Source organism: Accipiter gentilis, chromosome 13 (genome assembly GCF_929443795.1).
Source record: "Accipiter gentilis chromosome 13, bAccGen1.1, whole genome shotgun sequence".
Classification (NCBI taxonomy): domain Eukaryota; kingdom Metazoa; phylum Chordata; class Aves; order Accipitriformes; family Accipitridae; genus Astur; species Astur gentilis.
In genome coordinates, this window is record NC_064892.1 from 32,665,014 (window position 1) to 32,685,900 (window position 20,887).

At 39.9% G+C, this 20,887-nt stretch overlaps 1 protein-coding gene across 9 annotated transcripts in view; it reads left to right on the forward strand.

The window, feature by feature from the left end:
• The window catches only part of FNDC3A (fibronectin type III domain containing 3A), a 123,440-nt gene that overhangs the window by 99,328 nt on the left and 3,225 nt on the right, over window positions 1-20,887 (forward strand). For all 9 annotated transcript variants that reach the window (XM_049815938.1, XM_049815942.1, XM_049815944.1 and 6 more), the window contains 11 exons: window positions 4,124-4,262; window positions 5,946-6,014; window positions 7,334-7,452; window positions 9,441-9,546; window positions 9,638-9,813; window positions 10,907-11,020; window positions 13,798-13,947; window positions 14,032-14,315; window positions 16,294-16,503; window positions 17,914-18,080; window positions 18,671-18,798. In XM_049815938.1, the coding sequence (XP_049671895.1) occupies window positions 4,124-4,262; window positions 5,946-6,014; window positions 7,334-7,452; window positions 9,441-9,546; window positions 9,638-9,813; window positions 10,907-11,020; window positions 13,798-13,947; window positions 14,032-14,315; window positions 16,294-16,503; window positions 17,914-18,080; window positions 18,671-18,798 (1,662 nt within the window). The remainder of the gene's footprint in view (window positions 1-4,123; window positions 4,263-5,945; window positions 6,015-7,333; window positions 7,453-9,440; window positions 9,547-9,637; window positions 9,814-10,906; window positions 11,021-13,797; window positions 13,948-14,031; window positions 14,316-16,293; window positions 16,504-17,913; window positions 18,081-18,670; window positions 18,799-20,887) is intronic.

The following is a 20,887-nucleotide window of genomic DNA, read 5'->3' on the forward strand; positions in this document are numbered from 1 at the left end:
TGTTGCAAGGCTGCTATCTGTAATACTTGAAAAGTAATGGAGATCAGGGGATATCTCTGACAACTGGAAGAGGGCAAATGTCATACCTGTCTACAAGAAGGGCCCAAAAGAGGACCCAGGGAACTCCAGGCCTATTAGTTTTACTTCAGTCCCTGGGAAAGTAATGGAAGAGTCCTCACTGAAACTATTATAAGCCAAATGAAGCAGATGGTTGGGAAAAGCCTACACCAAAGGCAGATCGTGCCTGACTAGCCTGATCACCTTGTATATCAAAGTAACACTTTCAGTTGGCCCGGGGAGAGCAGTGGATGTTATTTACCTGGACTTCAGCAAAGCATTCAGCACTGTTTCCCACAGCCTTCTCCTGAACAAACTGGCAAGATACAGACTGGACGGGTGGTCTGCAAGATGAGTAGAAAACTGGCCAACAGGCCACACTCAGAGGGTGGTGATCAATGGTTTTTACTCAGGCGGCAGCCTGTCGGATAGTAGGATCCTCTAGGGATCGATACGGGGCCCCACACTGTTTATCTTCACAAATGATCCGGATGATGGGATTGAAAGCACCCTCACCAAGTTTGCTGGTGTTACCAAACTGAGTGGTGAGATGAATGCATCAGGAAGGGAGAGCCATCTTACAGAGAGACCTGGACAGGCTAGAAGAATGAGCTAGCAAGAACAGTCAAGTTTAACGAAGACAAGTGCAAAGTCCTGCCTCTGGGTCAGGATGACCAAGGAGCCCAGTATAGGCTAGGAACAGCCTTCCTGAAAGGGACCTGGGGGTCCTGGTGGACAAACTGACTGTGAGCAGTGCAACACTGCAGCAGCAAAGGCGAACTGCATGCTGGGCTGCATCCACAGGGGCATTGCTAGCAGAGATAAGAGATGCGATCATCCCACTGCATTCAGCTCTTGCCAGGCCGCACCTGGAGTACTATGTCCAGTTCTGATCCCCACAATTCAAAGAAAGACAGACAGACTGCAGAGGGTCCAAAGGAGGGCCGTGAAGAGGATCAAATGGCTGGAGCACATGTCCTGTAGGAAAGACTAAAGGAAGTAGGACTTTTCTCCCTGGAGAAGAGAAGGCTCAGGGGACCTCACCACAGTTTTCTAGTACTTAAAGGACAGCTACAAACAGGAGAGAGGCTCTCTTCACAGGAGCTGCATGGAGAGGACAAGGGGCAATAGGTGCAAGTTGTACTGGGAGAGGTTTCATCTTGGTGTAAGAAAGAAATTTTTCACACCGAGAACTCAATCACTGGGACAACCTCCCCAGGGACGTGGTGGAGTCCCCATCATTGCATGCTTTCAAGACACGACTGGACAGGGTGCTAGATAATCTCATCTGGGCTCACTTTTCCCTGAAAGGTTGGACCAGGTGGTCTTTCAGGTCCCTTCCAACCTAGGCTGTTCTGTGTTCCAAGTCACTCTTGAACAGTTGCTTGGTTTTTGGAGCAAAGCTAAAGGCGTGCCCCGCAGTATGAAGCAGAGTCAGAATAATCTCATCTCTGTCTACAAGAGAAAAAACGTCGATAGCTGTTGTCTTGCATACACCTAAAATACTAATTCATAAGGAAGAATTGGGAGCTGCTGAAGAACAGCATCTCTTTGCCATACGAAAGGTAGCAGTTTAAGGGTTGGTTGGTTTGTTTTGAGTTAACACTAAAACATATAAGTACTCCTTTTCCAACGATAGCAGATACTTTCTTAAGCAGAAAAGGTTATGATGGGGATTAATCTTACGGTACTTGGGGTTTTTTACATTACTTAAATATTAAAATAATTCAAAATACACACTGTATTCCAAGAACTGTACCAAGCTGGGACTGTTATGGCCACACATGAACTTAAACTAAAGAACAGCTAATTACCTTGAAACTAGCTTTTGCAGGACTTGATCATTGTCTTCCTTTGAAAGTAATCCTGCATGTTAATCATACACATTACTAGTGAATATATAGTTAACTTAAACATCCTAAGTTTCTCATTAAAATAAATCAATGTTTATACACTATTTTTCTTAACAAAACAGTAAACAGGAGTCGCTGTTCACTCATTCACAGGGCATAAAGGAGAAACAAATGTTGTGTTAATCAGGTCTTTAATTTTTATTATACAGGAGAAAGACTTAATTAGTAGTAATATTCCTTAAAGCTTTTGAAAGAAGCTTTATAACCATTGGAAACGTTATTATAATACGTGAATGCTAAGTGTGCCTGTTTAACTTCATTTGTAAGGGCACAAAGGCAACCAGATGATTGTTAATCTTGTAAACTGTATTGGGAGACTTAAAGTCTGAGAGACGTTAGCTCACATTTCCTTTTCTCAATCAGTACTAACATTACTGCTGTCATTTCGATTCTGCTTATTTTTAAAAGAAATATAAAAGCCAAAACGCCTTTTTGTTAGATTGTTTAGCTTTTTGCTAGGAGCAGATGGGAATACGTAGTGAACTAACTGCTGGCACAACTAGAAAGTAAAGAACAGCAGCAAGTTCTTTTCCTGGAATCACAAGAAAGTCTAGGTTGGAAGGGACTTTTGGGGATCATCTGGGTCAAACTTGTGTAGAAAGCAGGGCATTAGGTTAGGCAATTCAACCCTGTCCTAGCCCTGTTGAGCTGACACTTTGGTATTTCCAGCAAGGCACATTTGACCACTTCTCTGGGCAGCTTGTTCTTAAGCTAGAATTTTCCCTAACAGACTTTGTGCCTACCCTTTCTTGTCCTGTCATCACAGATCCTTGTGAAGACAGTATCTTCATCGCTTCTGTAACTACCTTTTCGGTGTTGTAAGGCTGTGATTAGATCCCCCCCCTCCAGTGAAACTTACTTTTCTTAAGCAGAATAAACCCAAGTTCCTCAGCCTTTCTTCCTGTGTCAGGTTCTCCAACCCTCTAATCATCGTGCTGGCCCTCTTCTGGACTCTCTCAGTTTCCCAGTGTCTCTCTTGAACTGGGAGGGCCAAAACTGGACACAGTATTCCAGGCGTGGCTTAAAAAGTGCTGAGTGAAGTGGCGTAATCACATCCCTTGTTCTGCTGGCTAAATTGCTGATGCAGCCCATGAAATGATTTGCCTTTGCTATTGCCAGGATGCTTTGCTGATTCGTTTGGCTCACTCTCCACCAGAATCCCAAGGAGCTGAAAAAAGAAAAGCTGACTAGTCAGTCAGACCCTAGACTGTACAACTGCTGGGATTATTCCGTCCCAGGTGCAAGACTTTGTCTTTGTCAAAGCTCGTACAGTTCTCGTTGATGCCATCTTCCAGCCTGTCAGTCTGTATGGCGGTTCTTCCTTCTAGCATATCTCTCCCTGCTCCTAGTTTGGTGTCATATGCAAACCTAGGGAGAATGCATTCACTCCTGTCATCGAGATCACTTCAAAAGATATTGAATAGTCTCTGACATTGTGTTGACTGCTGAGGAAATCCACTCATGAGCAGCTGCTAATTTTCCTTTGAACCATTAAGCACCACCCTTTGAGCCTGGCATTCTCTCAGGTTTTCCATACCCATCTTGTGGTCCATCTGTTCTGTCTGTATCTTACCAGCTTGTCCACATGGATGTTGTGGGAGACCATGTCAAAGTAAAATCAGGGTAGATGATGTCCACGGCTCTCCCCTCATCTATTGAGCAAGTTGTTTCATCATAGAAGGAACTCAGGTTGGTCAAACACAATTTACTCTTGATAAATCTAATCACCTTCTTGTCCTTCACATGCCTGTAAATAACTTCATGACAACCTTTGCCGTAATTTCCCTTGGGACTGAAGAGTTTATATGACCTTTACTGTTGTTAATACTTTTTTTATCTCTGAATGTATTTCCCTAAAAGAAGGTACTGTAGTAACACGAGAGAGCTACTTAATCCCAGTTATTCAGGGTTTTTTAGCAGGGTTTTTTTTTCCTGGCAATTTGCAGGGATTTTTAATTTCAGTATGGTGATTGTCTAGCTATGGGGCTAATGAAAATGTAAAATGAAAGTATATAAAAGTTTAGTTCTTGTGATAATTTATTATGTATCTAAGCATACATATTAATTAATTTGACATTACTATTAACAGTGTATAGCATACCACTAGCCAGTGCATTTGTTCTGTTTATAATTTTTTTTATATATATTTACAGGTCATTGCCTATAACTCAGAAGGGAAAAGCAGTCCAAGTGAGACAGTAGAATACATTACTTGTCCAGACAAGCCTGGAGCACCTTCAAAACCCACAGTGAAAGGAAAAATTCATGCACAGAGTTTTAAAATAACCTGGGGTAAGATTGTTGCCCAGCTCTGTTTAGAGTATGTCCTCAGTATTTTACATATATATAAATGTATTTTATATATAAATTTTTTCATATGGAAGACCAGTTTTTACTTCAGTAACACTTCAGTCAACTGAGCCATTGTGATCCATTTTCATGGAACTCAGAGAAAAATACTGATTCAAGATATTTCGGATGGCAGTATAATAGTGTAATTATGTGGGAAGAATAATTTAAAAAACAGTAGTGTTAATTTGTGTACTAAAAGTTCTGTTTCTCTGGCACAAAAAGTAGTAAAATTCTGGGGTTTTTTTATCAAAAGAGAAGAACAACTTATCTCTTCGAAGTGTTTGGTTTTGATAGATAAATGTTTTTATTTGCTAAGGATCTTGAGAAACTTTTCCTTAGGCTTAGATGTTTTTTACCCTTATGCTGTGAAATAGAAGGTGCAACAGTACTGTGTGATGCAGTACTTTAGCAGAAGACAAAACAGTTAAAGGTTTAATTTATTGTCACAGATAACTAAACTTCTTACTGATTTCTGTTTAATAGTGTGTTTAATTCTTCTGCATTAATAATAAGAAAACTACTTGTAGGGTATAAGTAGTACTCAGCAAGTCCAGTCTTGCATCTCTCCACAGTGCTTTGCTATATCTGGGCCTGATGCTTGATCTTGTATGGATGATTTCTAATGTATGAAGTTATTAGAAATACCTATTTTGTAAATCAAAACCTATCTAAAATATTTATATATAAAACTTTTAATAGTCATTATTTTGAACAATAATGCTCTTTTTGAAAAAAAAAAAAAAAAAGAGTGATAACTAATGTGATAATTTTATTTTTCATTTGGAGTAATTTGTTACCTTCCAACCAAAAAAGTGCCATGTGCCATGTAAGAAGTTTTAGTTTACTTAGCAGGTGTGACACGATATGTAACCCTTGTCTAAGAGCCAACACCATTTCATCCAGCGCATACATAATGTAATGTTATGGCAGCAGTACCTTTCTGTATTGAAATATCATGCTGTCTTTATATTTCTCCAAAATGTTGGGTTTCCACATTATTTTAATTGTGCCGTTCTCTGTCAGTTCTGAGAGAGTAGTAGGATTGTATGTCAAAGATAGGTCTGTAGGTTCCTACCTTTTACCTGAGTGTTGTACCAGGGAGGACTCAATTTCTAGTGATGTATTAAAAATGTAAAAGATCAAGTTTTCAGCACAGAACTCCAGACTTCTATTCTCTCCCAAAATATTTAGGCTTTTGAAATGCTGTCCTTAAATAATTTTGAAATATTCTTATTTGCAAATCAGTATGATAATCTTTTCCTGTCTGCAGTCCATATTACAGGACCATTAGGCTCTATGTCCCTGAAACTGTAATCAGGCAGCCTTCCGTGGCACTTCAGACTGATACATTTGCTGTGGCAGCTCCCAGGCACCTGATTCACTTGTCACTCTTCTTCGGCAGACTGTACAGTAGGGTTGTGAGCTGGCAGCTTCACGTAGTAGAGAATTTGAGTGATTTGCGGCTGTCCTGAACTAGGATGCTTAGGCTAGCTAGGATGCTATTGGTCTAAATAAGCACCCATCTCCAGTCGGCTGTTGATTTCACCTTTTGTAAATTCTCCTCAAATGCTACAAAACCATTTAATTTACCTCACTTAGTTGGAATATTGCTGTTTTTTATAGATCTGCCAAAAGACAATGGAGGAGCAGCAATAAATACATATGTTGTGGAAATGTCTGAAGGCGTAAATGGTAAGTATCGGGAGCGTATGTTGGCATTCAGCTGTGTTCTTTTTCTGCTCGTGTGCACCTGTGGGAAGAGTAAAATGTGTATTATGATAGGGAAAGTTATTGCAAGGGACTGCCATTTAAAAAATAGGAATATTGATGCTTGTATACAAGAGGTTCTTTTTCTCTGGCTTGGAAGGAAGATACTGCAAAACTGTTGGAAGAGATGCTCCATGTTTAACTTACTAATTAGGTGTACTCTGTTTTGGAAATGAAACGACACGTTGCATATATTTTAGGGCAAGAAGACAGGGTCATGTAGCTTTGCTGGGTGTCTGACAAATGAAGGAAAAACTAGCGCCCCATTTATTACTACTAAAGGAGAACAGTGGTGCCGTTGGGATAGCTGTTCCTGCTATTTGCTTTTCTGTCATTTCATACAGAAGGGAAATTAACAATATTTCTAAACTGCTCATAAAGCTATCCAGCTAAATTACTTACAAATCTAGACCTCTTAAATAACTTTATTAAATTGAGAAACACAGTCACATTGAGAGTGAAGGTTGATACTTCCCCAGTGCTGTGTCAGATTAAGAGCACGCACTGTCAGGGGTCTCAGCTGTGGTTCTTTTGACACTTCGTCTCTCGCTTTCCTTACTGCATCACGTGTCCACATGAAGTCGCTTTTGGAATGATTTACCTGAACCTTTCATGCAGATTTAGTGAGCTGTGCATTACATTTCCCAGTCCTCTAAATTCTGTGATGTATTGAGTTGTTGGAGATTTAATTAAAAGTCCCCAGGTTTCCTGCTTAATCTCTTAAAAAGAGAGAGAGAATGCTAAAGCGTTTCTGACATAAGAATCTGGCTGAATAGCGAAGAATGAAATCAGTATTTCAGATGGTGCTGGGCCATTCAGGAATACAGGAACAAGCTTTATCAATTGTAAACTGTAGTTACAGTCTGCAAAATGAATGTGGTAATTAAAAGTTTCTTTTCCATGGAAAATTTTGCTTTTGAATATCTTTCTATTTATTTGGTTATGATGTTTGAATGTACTTGCTGGCCCAGTAGTAACTACTTCATTAAAAGTAGATTCTCTCCTAGTTAACGTGAATACCAAATAAGGAAAATATTTCACTTCAGCAGATGTACACAAATGTACCTAGGAAACTATCTTTATGAAATGACTGGATCTTTGTCCAGGAAACTCAAAGCAAGCCTTAAATTTTTTTGATAAACATCAGGCACACACTTAGTGAAGCTAGGATACCTGCTGTGACTGGTACTGAAGTGTGGCAAATTACACCTTGGTTCATTGCACACTTATTCCTAACCTTTCAGGAAACAAATGGGACACAATATACAGCGGAGCTGCTAGGGAACATGTGTGTGACCGACTAAATCCTGGCTGTTCCTATCGCTTACGTGTATATTGCGTTGGGGAAGGAGGACAAAGCATGGTAATATGAGCTAATATTTTTATTAAACAAAATTTCTCTGTCTTTAAGAAAAATCTGGTCTAGTAGTTAATAAGTAAATACTGTACAGAAGTGCCTCACAAAATACCCACAATTAGTACCTCAAAAAGGTTCCAGTATTGATGCACAGTGTTTCAAGTCTCTGCCCGTTTCTTAAAGAAAAAAATGTGAATATTCTTTTCTGATACTATATTTTGTTTAAAGGGATTTTTCTTATTTACAGAAACAGATACTATGTCTTTTCCTGTGTGAAACGTTGCTATAATCTCATTTCTTAAGGCCTAACCCAAGACAGCAGTGTAAATTTAATGTTTTCCGCGTGGTCAGTGGAGTACCCTGTCTGTGAGCAGCCAAGTCAGCCCAGTAGGCAGGGGAGGACAGAGGATTTCCTCGGGCTTTACAGGGTTGTGCTCCCTGGTATCGTCCTATGCTGCCTCAGCCACAATCAAAATGTTTACATTGCCCTGTTTTTCAGTATTCCCACACAATTTGGTGTGCCATACTATGCTCCCTCATCTATACACGTTACATACGCACACGCTTGTGCTGTCCCACCTGTGGTGTAGTTCAGCCTCCAGTGCCAAAACATCATGCTGTATTCTTCTCCCTTCTTCCTAGCAGCGAGTCCATCAAAGCCAGCCCTGGCTCTCTACAGACTTCCAGCAGGGCTTCAGTGGCAAGCTGATCTCCTGAAAAATCTTAAAGCCTTGCATTCCCGGTGTTAGCCGTTTCTTCCCCAGCCTCCCTTTACTACATGAAATGCACGTGTTCTTCCTCCACGTAGAAGCCTCCTGCAATGACAGCCTTGCCCACAGCCACCTTCTCACCAGAATAAACCTGGTCTCCTGCAGCGCTGGCTCAGCCACCGTGCTTTCCCTCTCGCCACAGCTCAGCTTGCTGCTGTACCGGGGAAGGGGGAAGGCAGTATCCTTCCCAGTCACCTAACCACGAGTGCATCCATGTCTGAATTCTTTCGCTCTGCCAACCTCCTTCCCCACAGCCCAACCCCATTAGTTCAGGAGAAACGTCATTTGAGTACCAAAGAGAAAATAACTTTCAGAAAGTTCTGATACTTTCTGAAGGTGTCAGAAATCAACAGAAGAATAGTAAAGAGAGACGTAATTAAACTTTTCTGTGGCTTGTCATGGACATATGCCTCCTGAGAAACATGCTGCTTTTTAAGTAGCATCAGTTGTTCAGCACAACGTACATTTCAAAGGAACTGAAAAGCAGCAGAGCTTCCAATGCACTCTTTCTGGAATATATGTAGAAAGCAGTTGTGAAATGAGAGTCTAAGATGCATCTCTTTTGTAAACTAAAAAGCTTACCAACTTTGCATTTGTTCTGTGTCACACTGAAGCTAATAACCCCGCGTTGTCTCTGACTCATTTCTGTCTGCATCCAGAATGCCATCTGCTGCGTGTTAGGCTATGCATTTTTGCACGCACTTCAAATCAGAGGTGGAAGTTTGTTGCACATTAAATGTTACTAAGCAATGAAAAAGTTGAAATCTCAACTTTTTAAAAATCTCTTCTGATTGACATTTCTGCCCACTTTTGCTTTCTCAAAGGTTCTTGCACAGAAAGTATACAACCCTTAGAGTAAGGTTTTAGAAATCATTAAATTGCAGTTTGATGGAAAAGACAATGAATTTACATTGAACAGGTTGTATTTCAAGCATCTATACTAGGTTTGTACCGATAATTAACCACTGTTTTTAATTCTACCCCTTGCATGTGTATCAAAACGCAAAAGTTAATTTTGCATATTGCGTGATTGCTGTAGCACGTTTTATGTAGGTACTATGAGAAATGCGTACCAGATCACTTAAGTGTTTTCATATATTTGAAGATGTAGTTCAAAAAATGGAAGATCCTGTTTCTGACTCAAGTATTTGCCTTTACTTGCAGCATAATTGATAGTGCTTGTGTTGGCCTAGACGACTTCATTAATCTATCTTTCCTTTGTAGGCATCGGACTCTTTACTGGTGCAGACTCCGGCAGTGGTTCCTGGTCCGTGCCAGCCTCCCAGGCTACAGGGTAGACCAAGAGCAAGAGAAATTCAGCTGCGCTGGGGTAATTCAATTACAGCTATTAGTAAGCATAAGAGATCCAAATGTCTTATGCGTTAAAATTAAATAAGCTTTTCTTTCTTTCTTATTTTTAGGGCCACCTCAGGTAGATGGTGGTTCACCCATTACCTGTTACGGTCTGGAAATGTTTCAGACAGAGACCGATGAACACAGAGATGTTTACCAAGGCTCTGACGTTGAATGCACAGTAGGCAGCCTTCTTCCAGGGAGGATGTACAACTTCAGACTGCGAGCAGCTAACAAGGCTGGGGTAAGGAGCCGGTCTGAAATGAAATTAGTTCCAGAGACTGCAATCACTATTAAGAATCTTCTCTTTTAAAAGAAGCTTTTCACAGTAATTTTAAAATTAGTATTTCCTAATTTAGGGTCACTTGATTCACATAGCTTATTGTTGTGTGGGAACAGACAGTTAAGCATCAGTTTGTAATAAAGGGGATTTTAGATGAAGGGAGGAGAAAATAGCTAATTATGTCTTATATATCTGAATAATAGTATTGGGAAAGGGTTAGGAAATGCTAAGTACCTTGTCTAAGCATTGTTGCAACTTTAATATTCTCATGTGAAGTAAGCTAGTAAATTATTTTCTATATACAGCTTTGTAAATTGATTAACCTTTATTTTTACAGCTGTTGGTGTTTTAGAACATAACAATTTCCTGACTCTCTTTTTTTAATATGTTTAGTTTAACTTCTGAGTACATGTTCTATCAGATACAAGAATGTTTTTCTCTATTTGGATATTAAATGTGTTTAAATCAATTGTTGCTGTAGAACAAGCTTTATTTAATTATGTATTCAAAGTCCTGATTTAAAGACAGAGAGTCAGGGCTGCTTGCATTTGTTCAATAACGTTCTCTTCATAAAAACTATCAGGATCAGTTGACACTCTTTGTGGAGAGGTCTGCAGCTTAAGGCTTTAAAGCACTGACCTAACTTTTTATCCCACCCCACCCACAAAGAGGTGTTTATAACTCAAGCATTTTTTGAATCCTTTATTTCTTTTGGATAGGTGTAAATAGGCAGTTACAAATTGTGTTATGTTACAGTGCGGCCATCACGTAACTTCAAAATAAGGATTTGGATAGCACTCGCATGTTTTGCCTGAGAGTTTGAAGTGTCAAATTTATTCTGATTGCATTTGCTGTAGAGTAGTCTTGCAGCTGTTCTGGAGAACAGTTAGTTACTGAACTAAACCCTGAATCCACAGTCCACAAGGTTTTATTTTATAAGCAAGTAATACAAAGTTTCAGGCTCCTATTATGTGTCCCTAATATGGTAAACTGTTATTTAAAAAGTAGTCATTTTATTTCTACAATTCAGTTGTATCAACTCCCTTTTTAATAGTTTGGACCTTACTCGGAAAAATGTGAAATAACTACAGCACCTGGACCACCAGATCAGTGCAGGCCCCCTCAAGTGACATGCAGATCTGCTGCGTGTGCTCAGGTGTCATGGGAGGTAAGAACGCCATGTTACGCCTGTCTTAACATGGATTTTCCTCTACATTTTTAAGTTAAACTTTAAAAGCTTAAGACTCTATTTTAATCACGTTTTTAAACTTCCAATACTTGGTAGGTAAAATCTTCAAGTCATTCATCATAACATCACGTCACAGCTGTAAGTTGGCAGCCTGCAGGTACTTGAGATCTTACTTTGCTCTGTTAAGAGTTTTGCCACAACTGCTGCCCTGCATTTCTGAGTGATGCAGGCTCTTCTTAAAATTCTTCTTTAATGTACTTATCTTTCCTCAGAGCGATTATATTCACATAACGCAATAGATTAGTGTGCATTTGCTGGTTTTACAAGCTGATTTAATTTATATAATTGGATCAGTAATAATGTAGCAAAAGCCTCACAGACTTCCTATAAACATGTAGTGTTTAGATATCCGATTAAAAAAAAATGCAATAGGTAAAAATTAAGCTTGTAAAAAGGAAGATTCTATCTGGGAATACTGTATAAACACAGCTTTTCAGTGACTTGAGATGGAGTGAAGTATCTGAGCTACAGAACTGTACAGAAAACAAGATTAAACTGTTTATTTACTGGAAGGTAGAGTTCATGCTTCCTACTGGGTATGTCAGAGGAGCTCTCTTTAAATGTCTACAAGGCAAGGCTTTTTGAAGAGATCTCTTACAGTGTTCAGGTAGGATTAATTTGACTAATGTTATATGTCCGCTTTATAGAATCGCAGAGTAATTAAGGTACAAGTGGACCTCTAAATGTCATTTAGGTCAGCCTTCCGTTCAAAGCAGAGCTAAGTTCAACTTTAGGTCAGGTTTCTCAGAGCCTTGTCCAGTCAAATTTTACTTCTCTCCAAGCATGAAGATTCTGCAGCCTGGTAAAGCTGTCTCTGAGCAAACTCTCTCACACTGTAGAATTTTTTTTCCTTTATGTCTAGTCAAAACAACCTTTAGTCCAAGTCGTGACTATTTTCTCTTGTCTTGCCACTGTGCCACCTCCAAGAAGAATTTTACATCATCTTCTTTGTATCCTCCCAGTAAGTAATTTAAGGCAGCTGTAAGATCTCCCCTGCACCTTATCATCTTAATATCAAATAAGCCTTACCTTTTTATTGTGTGTTGCACTCCCGCTTCACAGCCCTTCCCTGGGCTTACTCCATTATGTCAATGTCTATCTTGAATCGGGGAGCCCGAGACAGGACATGGTACTGAAGATGACACCTCACAAGTGCTGAGTAGGGGGGAATTATTACTCCTTTTAGCCTTCTTGCTGCTCTTTTGCTAGTACAGCCCATCTGTAGTTCGCCTTCATCAGACACGCATTGCTGACTCACGTTCAACTTTCTCACCAGGACACACAGGTTCTTTTTTGATAAAGTTGCTCCTCAGCCTGTACTCTTCTATCCCAGGTCCAGGACTTTGTGGTTTTGCCTTTGTCTCAGTTGAACGTCTTGAAGTTTGTATCAGATCCTGCTTGTTGAAATTCCTCTGGTAGCCATACCCTTCAGCATATCAGATGCTTCCCCCCAGTTTGTTGTCATCCCTGTTGTCATCCTTGGCTTGGACTCCCCTACTTCTGTTAAGGTGAACTGCATTAGATCTACAGCAGCAACAGCGGTAACATTGAGAAATGACTCTGTCTTCGCTGACAGTTGCACAGGCATCCACAGCTGCGTTAGTTCTCTCCCCAAACACATCTCATTGTAAATGAGAGAAGGGAAGGGGAGTCCTTGTCAGTCACAGCTCAGGAGCATCAAATGTTATCCTTTGAAATGCTCTTTGTATTCAGTCGTTTGTCTTCACATAGCCTAATGCTGAAAGTAGCAAATACTTTTCTCTCAAGAGAAGGGTAAAGAAAAAAACATGCTTTGGAGCAATTATTGTCTGCACCTTGGTGTGATTGCTGTCTTGGAAGATTTAATTCAAAAGAGCAGCAGCATTTTTCTTCTGTTTTCTTCATGATCTAAGAAATTTTTTGATGGGGGGGAGGAAGAGGGGTGGCTTTTTGGTTGTTTTTTTCTTTTATTACTTCATTTCTGATATCTTTCCATGGTCTCGTATTTTAGTCTGGCACTGGTACATACGATTTTAACTGTACTTCAAATTATTATTTCTAAGGAGTATTAAACCATTCGACTCCCAAAACTGGGAGGCTAAGTTTGGATTCCTAGAGCAGGTAGTGAAGAAAAACAGGCTACTCGGGCAGGCATTTCAGTCCAGGTCTGTGGTGTTGCTTAGCTGTCTCTCCCAGTTGCTTCACAGCTCTTACTTTGGGAAAAGGCAGAGCGCACAATTTTCTGCTTCCCACTATGCTTGCAGCCTAGTTTCCACGCACAAGAGCCACGATGTGCTCCAAAGGAGGAGTCCTTTAATCTGTAAGATTAAGACACTAGGCACCAGTGTGCTTTTGCATAATGTCATCCCTGCACTATAGACCCAGCCAGGGAAAACTCTGGTACCCTAAATCCCCCTCTCGGGAAGACCATCTCTTGCCATTGACTGTTCAGACTCCTAAGCCAAATGCCGTATGCTGAATGGTCTCTGTATTTAAGCAACTGAAATCACAATTCCTTTGTATAGAGTAGTCTCTGCAAGAGTAAATACTGGTTTTAAAGTATAGGTGACTCAAGGCCAGTAATGCATTCTGATTTTTATGTTGTGCTAAATTAAAAATCAGCAAAGAAATGGGAGGGTAGCATTCCTGTGAAAAAAAACCCAGTATAGATGTGATGAGTTTGCTTGGTTTAACTTCTATCTATATCCATTTTAAAGGTTCCAGTGAGTAACGGAGCTGATGTCACGGAGTATCGACTGGAGTGGGGCGGTGTGGAAGGATGCATGCAGATCTCCTATTGCGGGCCTGGGCTCAACTGTGAAATGAAAGGGCTTTTGCCTGCCACTATATACTACTGCAGGGTTCAGGTAAAGACGTAAAACTCTCGTTAGGGAAATCTGCAAACGGGAATTGACCCTGCCATAAAAACGTGGTCTGCTTTGCATTTGCAGGCAGTGAATGTCGCAGGCGCGGGCCCTTTCAGTGACGTAGTGGCATGTATGACTCCAGCCTCTGTACCTGCAGTCGTGACTTGTCTTCGGGGACTAAGTGAAGATGAAGTCGAAAGTCCACACTATTCTCCTTCCACATGCCTTGCTATAAGCTGGGAAAAGCCTTGTGACCATGGATCTGAAATCCTTGGCTACAGCATAGACTTTGGAGAAAAGCAACCAATAACTGTTGGGAAGGTTCTGACCTATTTTATAGATGGCTTACAGCCAGATACTACCTACAGGTATGCCGTGCACAGCTATTTGACTACAGCCTACTGTTTCTTCCACAAGAGCAGATTTTTTATTTGTTTGTTTCCTTGTATGTTTTTTATTCTCTGCATTACTTTCAGAGAAGCATTAGTACATAGCCATGGAGCAAAAGGAAGCTTTGTAGTGATGATCATCACAAATAGATGAGCTGTGCTGTTCATATTTTCTTTCAAGAACAATTTATCTTAGTTTGTTTATTGTGGTATTGTTGTATCTGTCTGGTTAATGTGTCAGTTTAACCGAATTCAGATTACAGATTCAGATTCATAACTGGTTTTTGGACTGGTTGCTTCATAGATAGATGGCCTCTAATCTGTTTGACAATATAAAATCCATCCAAGGAAGGACCACGTCCAGTCTTTATTGACTGGACTGTCTGATCTAATGACAGCTCATCACAACTTGCAATGCCTTTTCTGCAGAAACAGCAAGTATTTGGGTGGCAACATGAAGAATATCAGTTTGAAAATCTATCAATCAATTTTAAACCTCTTTTGAAGAATTTTAGTTGCTAAAATCATCCCTTATGTTTTGCCTAAGAGTTACTGAAGAATATAAATGTAATAATCAATGATTCTGCCTGAAGGCACTCTGCATTCCCGTTACAAAAACATGTCCTCAGTGTTAAAGGAGAATGTCAGTCCCACTGAAGTCAGAATTTAAACCCACACTGGTTTCAGTATAGTTAGGATATCATCTAGATTTGGTTTTACTTTTTTAATGCTCTATGTGAGACTACTGTGTTTCTGTGTGCCTTATCAGTATTTAACAATAATGCTGGCAGTTTGAAGAGCCATTGCTCTCTGTGTCAACAGACTGAAGAAGAGAAGCTTCTATTGCAGAGATACTTCTGTACTTCTACCAGCAAAAGTGCTTTTATAGAATGCACTGTCAATTCTTTGTGCAAATAAAAAATGGCATATATTAACCTTAGTGCTGTGCTGTAATAAATTAGCATAATGTTAAATACTACTACAGTGAAGGAGAAATATTTATTTATAAGCCTGCACACACATTTGTGCTTCGATATTTTGAAATTGTGTGGTTGATTGTTTCAGAATTGAATTATTGTGATTACTTTTTTCCCGTTACCTAGACACTATTTTAGACAAGCAAATGTTGGTCTGCAAAATGAGATTAGACACACTTTGCTGTCTATGGCTACCTGTGAGATATGCAAAGAGCCTCAGATTTCTCCTGTTCTCTGCTTTTTCCTGTTTAGAAATAAATTTCTTGGCTACTTATTTTAATTCTTACTTGTAAAATTAATGCCAGCATTGTTTTTCATGGAGTATCCATAAAAAAAAAATATCCGTGAATTTCGAGTTCTACAAACCCCTCAGCCATGTGTCCTTTGACTTCTTCTGGTTTCCCCCTCTCCCTTCCAAGCAGACCCGGGATGGCTTTTGTTTCCAGGCACGCAGAGATGTGTTACCAGTGAAAACAGCAAGAGAGGTGGCTGGGCACCATCACTTTATTTTCACATGAATCAGATCAGTTCCAAAAAGGCTGTAAAACTTTTCCTGATATAATAGGCAAAGATACGGATTTACCTCTTTTGGGGTTAGGGTGGTTTTACCTTTTCTCATGTCTCCAGTGTGGTTATCAGAAATTTTGGTACAAGGCCTGTGGTTCAGGAAGATGGACCACTCTTGAAGTAGCTGATAGAGCTTTTGCATCTTGTCACTAAAGTGAATGATGCAAATATGCTAACATATTTTTATTTTTAATCAGTCCAGCTCCTTAAAATGTGGCAAGGAAAATGACACTCCTGCATGTTAAATATTCATGACAGTCTATCAAAGCATAATATTGATACAAGTCTTCACTGTAGAAAATACCATCTATTTGGTCCCGTTATTGTCTCTTGAATGTGAATGGTGGAAATGACCAGTTATTTTTTAGAATCTAATTCCAAGTTAATTTGTTCTCTCTTTTTTCAAATACTAGAGTACGAATTCAAGCCCTAAACAGTCTCGGAGCAGGTCCTTTCAGCCACACCATAAAACTGAAAACAAAGCCTCTCCCCCCGGACCCACCTCGCCTGGAATGTGCTGCATACAGTTCTCAGACCCTCAAGCTGAAGTGGGGAGAGGGCACTGCAAAAGCATTAACTGACTCCATTCAGTACCACCTTCAAATGGAAGATAAGAACGGAAGGTTGGTTTTGGCATCGCTTTAATTTGCCCTGTATCTCTGTTGTCCGATGCTTGGGAGATGGCAGCAAAGGGCAAAATTCCGTATGCTTTGCTGAATTTACAACAGACGTAGGAGGTCGTCTCGTCTGGCAAGGCAAGAAGGGCTCTAGTGTTCTGTGCTGGAAAGTACAAGATGAAAAACTTCATAATTTTTGATTTACAGTTCAATATGAAGAGTTTAATGAAATGTTTTGTACCAGCACACTTTTCTCTCTCATGTTTGGTTAAATACTTTGTCAAAGTATCAAGTGTAATGAGTCTTGTGGATTTTATATATTGGAAGGGGTGAATTCTTTACTCTCTGTTGTCTTCATATGCAATTACTTTTAGTGGCAAATAAACTCATATAGTACAAATGATTATTTTAAGGGATCCCTTCTCTCACGTTAAATTGGAATGTAAGCTGAGATGGTACAGCAAGTAGCCTTGCCTAAATGGTAAAATGAACAGTACTGCTGCGCTGTGTACTGTGTCTGAATCTCTTGAGTAGCTTTAGCTTGACAGTGAGACAAAATAGATCTGCTAGGTGAAATTGCTCTGCTGTAAGAGGAAAAGAAATTAAGGCTCTTAACTTGAAAGAAATTCATTGCCATTACCAAAGACTAGGTCATGTGCAGGTGCCATCTGTTTTAAATTTAAAAGAAAAGAAAAAGTCAAAATAGACGATAACCCCTGCAGAAAGAGAGAAGCTAGTGCTGTGTCCTGGGGATACCAAAATTGAAAATCAAATGAGGACTGCCAGGATCAGTCTATGTGAGAATTACGACATCAAGGAGAGCGGCCAGTCTACAAAGCTCTCAGAATGGGACTTGGTGCGCACTACAAGTGTGACTCTGGCCTCCCGTGCGGATCTGAGCGAGTTTTATCAGTCGCCCGTCTCTGACAACGATGGACAAGAGCAGCTGGATCCATGACCCTTTCTTAGGTGTAGTGAGGGAGAGTTGCTAAGGAGCAAAAAGCTAAAGTCTAGTTACCTAATTTTGAAAAGCTGAAGTTGCTGGGAGGGTAGATGGCCAAAAAAAAAGCAGTGTATGCATCTCATTGGGAGAGAGGACTGTTATCCTTTCCCATTGTTTCAAGCACAGAAGGGTTTCTGAAAATGCTTAGGGTCATTTTTGCCAAGAGACAATCTGTAGTACTCTTTGTTTAAAGGAGACTTTTATTTCAAAGACATGAGAAATAAAAACTTGGCCCTGAAAAAAAGAGCTTATTGTTTTACAGTAATGCCAGAACACTGTTTAACTCTGAAATAAATACTTCCGGGCTTCTCATTAGATTCTGGGAAATTAAGGGAATAGATTTCAAGACAATACTGTAGCTACTTCACAGATCTTCTTCTGTGTTTAAAATAAGCTGCTCTTTCGATTTTCAGGTTTGTATCCTTATACAGGGGACCGTGTCATACATACAAAGTACAAAGACTCAGTGAGTCAACATCATACAAGTTTTGTATCCAGGCATGTAATGAAGCTGGTGAAGGTCCCCTTTCTCAAGAATACGTTTTCACTACTCCCAAATCTGTTCCAGCTGCCTTGAAAGGTAAAGGTGTTCTTTTTTCATTTGGGGGGTGGGGGGATAGCAAGTTGGCTTTGGTATTGTGTTGTATTTGGGGTATTTAAAATGCTAAGCCCTTTTCCAAGTGCAGGTAGGCATAGTAAGGGAATGCTCTTTTCATGTAATTGCCTAAAATATTCGCTCCAAAAATGAGACACTTGGAGTTTATGCGTTCTTCGACATAAGAACGTTTGTACTTGGAATCCATACTTACCAGGAGAGAGTGACCAGGCTGTTACAGTAGTTTGAGGTGAGAATTCTTCCTAGTATGGTCAGAATAATTTTAAGAATAGCAGCTTTTTTTTTCTTTTTTTTTGCATATGATACACACTTGCAGTCACCAAATTTTATTTGCTTTCTCTTGGATGATACCTAAACTAGCAATGGAAACGTATGTGAATCATTAGTTGTTGTTCCAGAAAACATTGTAGGAAGAATACATTTGAATCTGAATCTCTTGTTTCTCTGAGACAAAACAGCAGAAAGAATACAGTGTTTTACAAGTCATTAGAATATAACATTAAGTGATGGGGAAAGCAGAGATCGCTGTCACACTTGTGTTTTCTTCCTGCCAGCACCAAGGATAGAGAGAATAAACGATCACACTTGTGAAATCACTTGGGAGGTTCTGCAGCCTATGAAGGGTGATCCAGTTATCTACTGTCTTCAGGTCATGGTGGGAAAAGACTCGGAATTCAAACAGGTATGATGTGGTTTAAGCTATTGTATTTTTTCTTCAATTAGTATTTGTGGTAACTAGTTTAGATTAAAGATTCTTGTGTTCCAGTATGGTTTTAGTCACCATGCTAACATTTTGTTAGTAAATAATATAAGGTAGTATCTCCTAAAACCATTGCCACCGAGAGAAGAGATTTCAGTAATACAAATACTGCAGTAAGTCGCAGCCTCTCTGGGTTACACTGATGTTTACTAAATACAACTTGACACCTCAACTGGTGAGGAGATTGTCCACTAATGGGAAGAACTGACAAAAAGAAAACCACCACCCCCTGGTACAGAATTGAGGCTTACGAGAAAAAGAACAAAGGGTTCTCTTTGCACTAAGAGCTGTTTGAAGGCAGTGAACAGTATTATAAAAGCTGATGTTGTCAAAGTCGTACTTCTGTACAGAGACCCACAGACAGGAGAGACCCCCTTACGCAGGGTAGGCATTCAGGTGTAGGGAAACTTTTTTAACGTCAGTCAGTGATTAGTTTTTTACTATAGGACCATTTCAGTAGTAGGGTGTGCTGTAAGTACAAGGATCGAGCAGGTGAGAGTGTATGTTAATTTCAGGTTTGATTATCCAAAGATGCAGTTTGAAATGCCAAGCTACAAATTAGTCTGCATTTAAAAGAGGATGTGCAGTGCTAATTTTGCTTCCTTATAAACTGCCTGATAATTGACATGAAATTAGGCTTGGAAATTCTGTTTCACACTATTAAGCAAGTGGGTTTCCTTCCAGAAAGGAAACGATTAATTCTGGTATATTATAATTTTATTATAAGTCAATATTAAATAAGTTTTGCCTGTGCTTTGCTAGATTTTAGGCCTTCATATTTTCATAATTTACAACTTTTAGTGTAGTGCTATGTTTGTTGTGTCCATTTGTTAAATTTTTCAGTAAAAGGTGAACCATAACCCAAGGAGCTTGTTATCTTGCCATGTGAATATTCTTTATTGTAACTTCTAAATTGCAAATGCAACATTAAGTATGTAAGTAAGGTGTGGTCAGTGTTGCTTCTAGACACAGAGTCAAATCACACTTTGATGAGCAATGTGCTTTTACAAATGAGCTGGACAGGAAAATAAAGGTTATGCTTTAAGCCTGGAAATAACAAAGTAGACTGAGGTGTATGATTCCTTTTGCCTCTCCAGAACAGTTTAGCACAATAAATAAAAATAAAATGAGAAGACTAGTTTGCAAAAAGGAAAATTGGAACAGTCAAGAAGTAAGCACCGTCTAGACAGCCTTTAAGATACTTGGACATGATGGTGACAGTTTCCTTTGACGCGGACAAAAAATAAACCGCCTGGAAGTCCACTCCAAGCTGTTTACTACCATTTCCCTGCCAAAACTTCACTCTCCTGTCCTCCTCCTCCCTGATCCGTCAGCCAAGTTGCTCACATTGTTGTTCCCTACATTCTTCAGACAAAATAAGTTAGTAATCTGCCGTTTGAGCTATATACGTCAGTCAGGCTCTTTAAAGGGGTTAGGAAGCAACCACATAAACACCCCGGCGAACGTATTTGAGGGGAAGGCAACTTCTGGCAAGGGACAGGGGACAAGCAGCTGAGGACAGTAAGCCATGCCAGCTGGCGTAGCTGTGGCTGGAGTAGGATGTGTGTCTGTGGCCTCTCTGCTCCCTACCAAACGCATTGGTACAAAGTCGCAAAATTTGGAGGACGCTGCACGTCCGATGACCTGCCTTCTCTCCGTGTGGGAGCAATTTCTTGAGAGAAAGAAAAGTCTGCAGGTTGTAGATTGTAGTAAAGCTCAGCTGCCTGGCTGTCAGAGGACTTTCTAAGTCTGTGAGTAGCCACTGGCACACCAAGAGCTCTTCAGATGACAAAATTGGAGATTTCCTGCTTCGTTCATTGAATGCTTGGTAGTTTGCATTTGTGAAATACTGTCTACCAGTATGATAACTGTAGGGAAAACCTCTGCATGATGTGATGTTTCTGTGTCCTGCTACCCATTAAATGAAACAAATCCAGATAATGGGGGAGGTGAAGGGGTTTAAAGAGAGAAGTCGAATTGTACTGTGCTACCCACCTAATAGCTCAGTACC